This window comes from Anastrepha obliqua, chromosome 2 (assembly GCF_027943255.1).
Source record: "Anastrepha obliqua isolate idAnaObli1 chromosome 2, idAnaObli1_1.0, whole genome shotgun sequence".
Lineage (NCBI taxonomy): Eukaryota > Metazoa > Arthropoda > Insecta > Diptera > Tephritidae > Anastrepha > Anastrepha obliqua.
In genome coordinates this window covers 57,327,878-57,339,974 of record NC_072893.1, presented here as the reverse complement: position 1 = coordinate 57,339,974, position 12,097 = coordinate 57,327,878, and the positions used below count along the sequence as shown (strand labels likewise).

Sequence of the window (12,097 nt, the reverse complement as noted above, 5' to 3'; positions counted from 1 at the left end):
TACTGCATTGTTGCATTGTCATTGATTTGGTTGTAAATCAAATTTGATTCACACCCGCTCTTCATTAGTTTGTGTTCGTGAATACAAATATTTACACATGGCTGATACCTATACGCCCGTTTGAAAGTCTGATTGTGAAGTTTGCTTTCGTTGTTGAAATTTAAAATCAATTATCTAAGTGGTTTTTTTTTCTGTCTTTTTTTTTGTTTATCTGCTGAGTACACTTGTGTTGTGGTTTTGCCGATTTGTTTTTCTGTGCTATACAAATTATACGTTGAAGTTTTTGCTGAGTGAATTTTTAATTGAAAAGCCATTTTTCAATGCTTCAAACAGAGTGCGCGGCTACAAATAAGAGCAAGTTTGTTGGTAAGTGGGCATAATTCGTTTTTTCGTTTATTAATAGATTTGTTTATATTCATATTTCTATTAATGAGAGTAGGTTCGGATTTTATTTTGAACTGCTGTTTCTAGAAATGTGCAAAAATATATTATAGAAAATGTGGACCACCTGGCAGGTTTCTTTTAACATCACATGGAAATAGCGGCTGCCATCAGTTATTTTGCGCTCCAAAAAGTTGCAGAATCTCGCTATGAAGACTATATGGCGCGCTAATGGGTCGCTTATTATTATTGAAACATATTTTTAGATATTGAAAACTTACATTCTCTATTCCAAAGAAGTTTCCAAAGCCTTTTGTGAATGCAATGGAAACAACCAGGTGTAAATTTGGTGTGTAATATTTTTGTCAATGGATATATTGATCTTGTGCTTCAAAATATATATTTCTTTCATGTTTTTTTAAGTTACGAGAAAGCTGCATTTCATTATAAAACTATGGCAAATGGACTAAAGGGCAAGTTTTGACAATTTATTTACTTTTCATTTCATTTTAATAATTTTTTATGAAAATTCACTTTATTCTCCTACAAAAACCATACATATTAAAGTTTCAAACTCTGTACAAATTTAACAAAAAAAAAACACAAAGGGAATTTTCACAAAAATTTTGGGTGTGCAGTTTTATAGCACATTGAGTTTTAGTAAAAGGAGGTGAAGTTGGAGTGACTAAAAACGTGTAGCTTTTTCACTATACGTTTTTTACGGGAGGACTTGTGCAATTTCTTCATACAGCAAATGCTCAGTATTTGTTTGGTATGCTTGCAAAAGAAAAGACTGAATACCGCCAGCAAGTCAAATTATAAAGAATCAGCGCGATATTTGAACCACTTCAAACACTCTTTTTGTTATAACAAAATTCATTAGACTATAAAGCTGCGTACTTGAAATTCTTCTGCAAATTCTGAGTAAAATTTAAATTGTGAATACATTAAATTTAAAATGTGAATATTTTATGGAAATTCGTGAACTTTTCCTTAAATTTGCATAATGTTTGAAACCTAGATTTATATGGTTCTTTAGGATAATGAAGTAAATTTTCATGAAAGATTATTAAAAGTAAATAAGGAACGAATAAATAATCAAAACAAAAAACACAATAAGTCACTGTGCTATAGTCTGTGCTATAGTTACTCGATGATGATGCTTCCTTTCATCGCCAAAAGCAGTTTAACCAAATGGTGCCAGATCAGTTGAGTGAAGCGAAAAGTGCAAGAAATAATTGTCTCTTTTTTCAGAGATTCGTTTTGAACTTATGACTCCTAACATGGTTGATTAACACGCAAAAGTTAGCAGCTGCTAATTTCACTAGAACTGAACTTATGTAGTCCTAAGACTAGTAAAGAAATATAATACGATTTATAATTTTTTAAGGGAAACTGTAAGTCTATTTATTTAATTTTTTCAGACGATTTCTTATTGATAAGGAAATTATGCGCGTCATAGTGCTCCGACTGGCGCCAAAAATAGGAAAATATATCGTCAAGAATATCATCAAATTAAGTATTATTTAAAAAGAAATGTATGAAGTATGAAAATTATGTTAATATTCCCTGTTAATAACATTTTGTCTTGAAATGGTTTTAGTTAAAAAAAAAAAAACACTTTGATTTGTAACTGAGAAAAGTTTGTAGGAGAAGTGGTTTATTTCAACCACTTCGACGAGAATTGAATGAAACGCCTCGTATACAATGATATGATTCCGTTCGATTATTTGGATGTCTTATAACCAAAGAAACTCGACTTGGCTGACGAAATCAGACAGTAAGCGTTTGCGGCCGCCGTAGCCATATCGGTTGGTGCGTGACTACCATTCAGAATTCACAGAGTGAACGTAGGTTCGAATCTCGGTGAAACACCAAAATTAAGAAAAACATTTTTCTAAGAGCAGTCGCCCCTCGGCAGGTGATGGGAAACCTCCGAGCGTATTTATGCCATGAAAAAACTCCTTAGGGAAAAATGACTTAAAGTTTTAAATTTTTTTTATTTTTGTCTGCACTGGTATCACAAAGGACGAATTTGAAATTTTTAGCCTTACCTAGTAAAGTTTTTATTTTATTTTTTTAATAGTTTTATTATTTTTTCGGCTGTTCCTCAAGAAAGCATTTTGGGCTCATTGGTTTTCGTTTACTTTATTAACCCTCCGGTGGACTGGCCAGACTGGCTTTTTCATTTTTAATATATTTCTGAATCGAGTTTAACATATATCTACTATAGCTAACGACTTGAACTTGCAGGTATTTTCCTAAAATTTAATTTTCTATTGATTTATAGATATAACCTTTTATAAAGTATCTTCGAACAAGACAAAAAAGGCCAGACCCGGGTGGCTAACCGAAAGTTTTTAAAAAAGTGTTCAACCGACGGTTAACGATGCAAGCCATTATTTTTATTATATGAATTTTTTGCTTTATACTGATGATTTAAAAATCTTTTGTTTCATAAAAATTTGAGCGACAACATAAATTTCAATATTATATCTTAATAAGCTGCGGCTTTAATGCACGAAAAATCATTTTGTTTTGAATATTAAGAAATGCTTCAAAATCTCTTTTGCTAAAATTCATAATTTATTGTTGACTCGTTAAAATATATGTAACTTTGAAACTGTTGATGAAATAAAGATCTGTATATTATCTTTTAATCGAACTTTACATTTAATAGTCATATTGACAATTTTTTATAGGAAATCTTAGGCTACCTTAGGCTATGTTAAGCGGACTTGTGTGCATTTTTCTGAGTCGCTTACCTTAACTTCAATACACGTCTTTCGTACGTTCCAATTTGGAAAGGGTACATTCGTTTCGAGACCATATTGCGTTAATAGTACTAAACGTATTGAGCGCGTTCAGAGAGTTTCTTAAATTAGCTTGGCGATAGTTGAATGTTTCTGAGCCTGCGCTCTTTATAACTATTGCTTCTTTTTAATAAGCCTAAGACCTTGGAAGCCAGGAGATCTGTACTTTCACGGTCTTAAATGCTTGATTTTGCTTGTGGCTCTTTAGGTTGTACTTTTTTATTAGACCGGATCAATTTTAATATTCCTAGAACCTTCGTGTTTTTTGCCTTTTTATCAAGGTAATTGGAAACTTGTATTAAATGAGATCCCGAATTCCATATTAATTGATTTTGTGATAAACAAAGATAAGTTCGATATTATTTTGAACTTTTATTTTTAATTCTTTATTTTTCTAAGGTCAACTTTAGTGCTCAGATAACCGCTTAAGCGATTTTTGGCGGATTGAATAAAACCGACGCCGGTTCGAAATAACAAGTGAAGCTATGTCCTTCTCCATCTGGTATTTCCAACACAGAAAAGATCTCTCTCTTTCTCTGCTATTACCAGCTGGAACCGCATCGAATACTTTCAGAGCCGGAGCGTTTTTATTCGTTAGGACGATGTGACGTAGTCAACGCAGTCGCTGGATCTTTATTCGCTGCACTACGTCTAGAAAGAGGGAATATTTTATAAAAAATCGCAAATTCAAAAATTTATCGAGCAGTCATTTTCAAAAGAATTGATTAAAATTTTAAATATTTTTTTTAAATTTTAAAATCGAATATATCTTGAAGACGCTTAAGTGGTTATATAACCAAATTAATCAGAAGTGACCTAAATAACAATGCCCTGGGATGATATTTTTTTACAAAAAAATGTTTTTTATAAGGGGAATAAAATATATTTATAATAACAAAAAAGTAATAATAAAATTAATAATATATTGCCTTGAGATTTTGAAACACTATCTACAAATACAAATAGTAGTAGCTCAAATATTTAAAATGCGGCGCGCGTGAAATTTTTTTTCTTAAAAATGCATGTGGTAACTCTTTTATGCTACTTGCGAAAGGCAGATGATAAGTACTCCTCACTCCATTACACCCCAACAGCTGAACTTCATTCGAAGGCTGAATATTCGCTACCGATTGCGGGCAGATATTGAAAAAAAAAAAAACATTTCATCAGTCAATTCACATCAGTGGAGCTGTGATGGGGGTCCAACCTCCAGTTTAACAGCGGCCATGAGATTCCTTCCAGCAGCGAGCTTCAATGTACACATACATATGCACATACACACACATGCACATATTTGTATTCATATAATATAAAAAACAAACCACAGACTAATTTTCTGACATAAGGAGGTTGTTGCACAAAATATAATTTCCGTGTATCCATAACATGCATTCAAATGTGAGTGTATTTTTATACACACACATACACCATATTTGTACATGTGTTGCTGTGTACCTTGATCATATGCATTTTTTCTCATCCAACCATTTTTTGCGACATAAAAAATATATAAAAATTTTATATCAATTCTTAATTCATAAGCCACAAAGCAAACAGATGGTAGCAATATGTATGACTTTTTATTTGCATACAAAATATTTAAAAATGAGCTGAAAACCACATGCCTGCAAATATGTTTACCCGCATATGCAGCAAGAAAATAAAGAAAAAAATATAGATTATGCAATGCTTGCGATTCTGGCTGCAGTTGATTGAAAAATAATCATATGAATATTGAGTATTTCACTTCATTCATTTATTGCAATTAATTTATTTTTGAGAAGGTATGTCTACTGGCGTACATAATCCTTCAGGGCCCAGCTTCTTCTTCAAGTTGTGGTGTGCGTTGATTTGGCCGTACATTTTTATGGTTCCCTAGCCTAATGCATTAACACCGATAATAATGCCAGCAAACATAGAATCTCTCTTACCAATAAGTGCCACATTGGACTAAGTAGGCAAATGACTAGTAAAGTCCTCTCTCGACGAACAAAACTAACACTCACAAGACTCTCATCATGCCCGTCCTCACTTATGGCGTAGAAACGTGGAACGATGACAACATCCGATGAAGCGACGCTTGGAGTGTTTGAGAGAAAAAATCTGCGCAAGATTTTTGGACTTTTACGCATTGGCGGCGGCGAATATCGCTGGCGATGGAACAATGAGCTGTATGAGCTTTACGACGTCATAGACATAGCGCAGCGAATAAAGATCCAGCGGTTTCGTTGGTTGGGCCATATCGTCCGAATCGATACAAACGCTCCGGCTCTAAAAGTATTCCAAAAGTTAAAAAAAACAACAATTAAATTTTTTCAACAAACAATTTTTTTTTTTCAAAAATATGTTTTATCCTAAAAAATAAAAATATCATATATTAGTTGTAAATAAATAGATACATGCAATATAGCTTAAGGGTTGGTTCGTGACCACCATTCGGAAGTGCACAGGTTCGAAACCTTGAACGTGAAATACCAATAGAAAAAGGTTTTTTAATAACGGTCACTCCTCGGCTGGTAATGACAAACTTCCGAGCGTATTTCTGCACTGAAAAAGCTTCTTATAAAAATCATCTGCCGGCATAAAACAATAAGCCTCTCCGAGATGCATACCTGAAATAGGAGGAGGAGCTCGGCCAAACATCCAAAATAAGTGTAGTGCGTTCCACCCGAACAATTTGTAAGGCTTTTTCTGGAGAGGAGAATCATTTTCTGTGAGCCGGGGGACATTGCTTTACTAGCAACTAGAGGCATGTGTCAAGCAGGGGGGCCCTTATCCTGGAACTTTAATGTTAACGCATTATTTTTAAACCTACAAAGTACCAGCTATCAGGTAATAGCATTTTCTGGTTCCAGACAGGCTACTTCTGAAAGCTCTCAGCCTCGTGGGTATATGTTCTGAATAAATTGGGCTCAGATGATTAGAACACTAAAACAGAAATGGTATATTACTTTTTACTAATTTTTGCAAAAGTAAAATACCGCTATGTGATTCCTGATAGAAAGCTAATATAGAACCGAAATTTGGAAGATCGTTCCAGAAATGCCGTCTCCATCACACACCTCTATATATCGGTGACATTGCACTCATATCATCGGAAAAACATTTTCTTGTTCCAGATGAGTTACATCTGGATGCCCTCAACTCCGTGGCACATATTGGAAATAAAATGGTCTGAGATGATTGACCTACTAAAACTAAAATTGTACCTTTTACTACCTACATGCCAGTTACCTTACTTAAATGGGTTTCGGGAGAACTCACTACCGATATAAAATACCTTGATGGGTTCTTGATATGAAGTTAAACTGAAAAGGCACGATAGAGTCTGAAGTCACACACAGTAAACTAATTGTAGACATCAGTAGTGAAACTCATTTTCTGAGAGTAACTGATGGCTCAAAGCAAGTTGATAAGCTTGACGGAGAGATCTAAAGGGCTTTCACTGTATCTTGGTTAGTCCACCGTAACTTATTCAGATATTCAGGCGAGTAGAAAAACCCTGTATTGCAATAAATAGTACCTCGTGGAAGGTAGCTATGAAGCGCAGAACTCCTTGAATCAGTTAGTTGTAAAGTATCGCTTGACTGTAATATTATGGGTCCTCGAACAAAGCGATATCCCTTCAAATCGGGCCGCTAACAAGGAGATTGATGGCTGCTTACGGTGAGCTCTGTATAGTAGATTGACTTTCAGTGAACAGGCTAATAGATAAGGCAGGTAATTAACGAGTTGGATGCTAGAGCAAATTTGGTCAAGATTTTATGAAAAAAAATCTAAATCGCTAATCTACAAGCACTGCATTGCTGTCTAATAAGTAATGAGCTTCTCCATGAATTCTTATGTTGCACCAGCAAAGTTAAGGAGGAGGTGGAGAGCGTTGTACACTATCTTTAATTATCTTTCTTATCTACGCTGACGATTTAGCAATCGCGGTTAAAACCAAATATCCGCACGCTCATGAATATTCTGGGCTCTAACATGGCCACGCTTGATAACTGGATAGAGAATAGGGGACCCGGAATAAGAAAACTGAACTAATTCTCTTTACATTCTCTTGCAAAGGAATCTCCACACTCTTGAAAATTATATATATATTTATATTCTCTTGCAAAGGAATCTTTCTTTACAAGAGAATGTTAAATATATACCTAGGAAACTTACGTAGCCATCAACTCAAAAGGAAAGTTATAAGAAATTGCTGAGCAAGGTCCTAATAAAGCGCTCGAGGTGCTAGTCAGCTTACTTATCCTAAACCTGGTAGGAAAATATAATACGTGGCCGCCGCGCTTCGACTTAACAGTGTGGGACTATGGAAGACCCGGCGGTTCGACCATTCTCCTATACTACATACTATGAGTAGTTATACCCAAGAAATCGACTACTCTTTCCCAAAACCAATCTACAACAGCCTCTTCAAGTCTAACATCCCGTCAAGACGAGAATGGTAAAAGGGGAAATTAATTTCTACACGGATGGATACAATCTAGAAAATAAAGTAGGTTATGGAGGTTTTTCAAAAGAATTAAGTTTAGAATCATCGGCCCGACTTCCGGACTACTGTAGCTTATATCAGGCATAAAGGAGCTAACTGTGTACCTTAACACACACACCGTAACAAGAACTACGATGAATATCTTCTCGGACAGCCAGGCGACCATCAAGTCAATAGAGGCATAACTATACTAAGATCAAAGGTTGCTCAGGAATGATAAAAATTAAGAATAAAATATAATATTCTTCAGGAGGCCAATAGGCTATGGAGAGAAGAAAATATGTGTGTTACATCCCGGCTAATTCGGCCGCAAATATATAAGAGAAGCTCAGGATAGTTACTTAACCTCTCAAGAGAAAAAATCTCCAAGGTCGTGGCTTGTGTCACCAGTCATTGGCTGTTAGTTATGCACTCTTCTAGACAAGGAATATTTTCGCAGAAGTTGTAGAGACGAGGAAGAGAAAGAATACCATTTTGACTCTCTTACGGAACTATCCAGTGTTGGGATAAAACCTATCTTACGCTTGCACTTACCATCCAATGGCGACGCGTAAGAGTAGTATTTATTCCGAAACCAGGAAATGATGACTGATATTTTATTTACCGATGGATCCAAGAATGAAATAGAGTCTGGAGTCGGATGGTACTTAAACGATAGTAATAAGTATCACTATGCTATGGGGGAAATGGAAACTGTTTTCCAAACGGACATTTTTGCTATCCTGAAAGTAGCCGAATAGATAATCAAGAGGAGATTGAACGGGAAGCAGGTTGGAGTCTTCAGTAATAGTCAAGTTGCGTTGAAAGCCCCGGAGAACGCGAAGCAAACCTTGAAGATTATTCGAGAATGTAAGAAGAAGTTTAATTCTGTCGCAAAAAAAAAAACTTTATTTTCGGTAAACCAAGACTTTACATATATTGCCGTGTGTTTCGGATCATTATCCTGTTGGAAGACCCAACGCACCGGCATTTCCCACTCAGCATATGGCAGCATTACGTCTTCCAAAATATTTTTGTAGCCATAGCGGTCCATAATTCCATTAATTTTATGTAATGGTCCAACTCCATTTGCAGAAAAGCGGTCCCACACCATTATATTGCCTCCACCATGCTTAACCGTTTTCTTGCAATAACGAGGATCATACCGTTTATTCACTGGTCTTCTCACATAAGACATTCCATCACTACCTATCAAGTTAAATTTTGACTCATCGCTGAAAAGGACTGTTTTCCATTTGCTGATCGGCCAATTTAGATGCTCCTTGGCAAATTTCAAACGCTTTGCCTTGTTCTTCATTGAAATCATAGGTTTGTGTGCCGGACGGCAACCTCGCAGTGAAGCTTTTAAAAGGCGTCTACGCACACTTCTCGTGGATATTTGCAAATTTAAGTCTTTTATTATTTGTCTTCGAACAATTTCAGGATTCTTTTTTGCCAGTTGTACTATCAGGTTGTCTGTCCTTTGGCTGATTTTGCGTGTGCGCCCTCCTCGGTGAATAACAGCAACCTCTTTTCTTGTAACAAACCTTTTAATTATTCGCGAAATCGTACTTTTTTGTATGCTGTATTTTGCAGATATGCCTTTCTGTGTCTTTCCTGTCTGAAAATCTGCAATAATTCTCTTCCGAAGTTCAATTCAAAATTTGTCTCTAGCCATTATCAAAACCGCGAAACTTTATTTAAATAAACACACTAATTTATTTGCAGGAACGGTTGATATTATATTATATGCAGTATACAAGCTATTTTGAGTGACAGATAAACCAAAGACAACGAATAAAGTAATATACCGTTACAATAGTGTTAGTTAAACTATTTTGAAGAGTTGCATTTGTTTTGTCGGTGCTCTTTTAGGATTGATGTAAAAATGGGAGTCTATCTTCTTTAAGGGAACAAATACTTTTCGTTTGAAAACGTAGAATAAAAATATACATTCGAAACTAATATAATTTCCCATTAAATCAACATTCTGCAAATTTTAATGATAAAATATGTACACATTTTCGCAAATAGGATGTTAGTTGCATATGATATGGCTACCACTGTACCTTTGTCTCACTTTCTATTTTTCCTATCTCTTTCTCTGATAATTTTCTCCTTTCCTCTTTGACTATCTACCCTCTTTCTAGAGCTCTAAATATAATGGGCGTTTTAGCCTGAGTATTTTAGGAGCCATCTATGGTGTTCCTTGGCTCGAACTATTCATATTTTAATTTCAATCTTACGCTTGAGGAGTCTAACTGGCTCCAGGCATACTAACAGTAAGGTTTCCGTGTTACATAGTGGCACCACAACGGACCTACATGGTCTAAGTGAGTTTGGTTACTCTGAGCCGACTGCACCGAAAACTTAACCTGACCCTACTTCTTTCTTAAGATACCTCTTACCGTATTTTCTAGGCTTACTAGGTATTACGGGAACTCATAACCCATGTACATATGCTCGAAATCTTTTGTACGAGCAGTCCACTGAGTGATTGCCTTAGTTATCATGATAAGGAATTCGCACAACAAAGATATTTTTTCATTTCTCTTTGCGTGACTAGTCCCATGATCTACTGCATAATCTTTCTTTAAATAATTTACTTTAAACTCTCTTACACATATTTATGCACATATATTCATATATTTATTTATTCTCAGTAGGGACAAACAAATAAAAGAGCTATGAAAGACTCATTACGGTTTCACCATTAAATCAAATTTTCTTTAATTTATTTTCATTCTCTTTTCCTACATATTTTTGCCATTCTACATATGTATGCACATATACATATGTGCATTTCTGCCAATTTCTTTATAAATATTTACACCGCGTTGTCATAAATAATTAAAATTAAATGCGCCAGCTGCAATGAATTCAGCAGCTTATTACTTTAAATAATCATTAATCCTTATGAAACACCAAAGCGAATACAAAACTGTAATACTCGTATATACGCACAAGTACGCATAAATATGCCAGAGTAGGCACGCACTCACATACATATAAGTATACGAGTATACAAATGAATGGCTGACCGAAAAATTACTTTTTTGCCTACATATCGAAGTGTATATTTGGTAATTTTATGAGAATAAATATACAAATAAATATAAAATAAATAATAAAATAATAGAATAAATATACAACTATGCATATAAATATATATGTATACTATGCATACAAAGTAATTAACTTGATCTTGAACTTGAATTGATTGATTTTAAAATAATGACCACCTCATGTGTTTTCGTTTTGGGTTTATTTTTTTATTTGAGATGGTTTAAAGAGGCGAAATTTTTGTAGGTATTTTACGAGGAATGTCTGCAGTATTTTATGTTCAAGTGCTTGGGTTTTCAGCCACTCATCCACTTGTTGCCTCGACCAAATTTTGGTTGAAGTAATTTTGAATATATTTGCTTATATGCAGGTATATAATAAAAATGTTTATTTTATATTTAATGAATGCTTAGAGGAAATAAACTATAATTAAAAACAAAAAAAGAAGAAGTCCTAATTCTATTGGAGCAGAATATTTTATACCCAACGCTTACTTTTGGTAATAACCAAGTGCCGTTTGCTGAGTTTATTCCAAAGGGATTTTTTCACATTCCAGCAAAAAGCCTTTCTTATTTTTTTCATAAATATTTTGCCACCAAATGTTTAAAATTTTGTGATTCAGAAGGTTTCATATTTATTGCGAATTATATCATTTCTCTTTCTTGTGATGATCTATGATGCTGCCCTTACTTTGAAATAAATACAATTACTTGGGATCAGCTAAAAAAAAGTGGAGTTCTCTGGGAAGCAGTCAAAGGTTGAGGTTGGGTAGGAAAAAAAACCAAGACATCGCCTTTTCTGCCAATGGATTTATAAAATCCTAAAATTTACTCAGATACCTTGAAAGTTCCATGAAAATTCCCCAAGTAGTTTATGGAGTTCTGAGTATATAAAGAGACACACAGTCATTCATTTCTCGTAAACCCAACTTTATCCCCTATTACGTACCTAAAAGTGGAACTTTCTTTAACTTTTCACTGAACCAAGTTTTTAATCAATTCAAGCTTTTATTATTAATTCCAATAAAACAGCGCTAGTCTTATTCACTCGACAAACGAAACTGGAAGGTCTTAATCTTCTAGTGCTTTGATGCGTGTACGCAAGTATTTCCGTGGAAGTCAAATATTTAGAGGTAACTCTGTATATGAAGCTGACATGGAAGGCAAATATGAAAGTTGTTTGGACGGTGTCGTAAGAAATGATGTCTGATATCTGCCAGGATTTTCTGGATATACATACCTAGCTTTAACCAGACCAATCGTCATACATTCCGAAGAAAAATGATGGGGCAGATCTATGGTCAAAACCACGATTTCTGTGTTAAACGGACGACAAAGAAGAGTATGGTATGTCTTGGCACTACGGC

The 12,097-nt window shown here is 34.8% G+C and overlaps 1 protein-coding gene across 1 annotated transcript in view; it reads left to right on the top strand.

Annotated features, from left to right (window-relative positions):
* Nucleotides 1-280: 280 nt before the first annotated feature.
* The window catches only part of LOC129238166 (uncharacterized), a 62,459-nt gene continuing 50,642 nt past the window's right edge, over nucleotides 281-12,097 (top strand). The window contains exon 1 of the mRNA XM_054873201.1: nucleotides 281-366. Coding sequence (XP_054729176.1) covers nucleotides 321-366 — 46 coding nt within the window. The 5' untranslated portion in view covers nucleotides 281-320. The remainder of the gene's footprint in view (nucleotides 367-12,097) is intronic.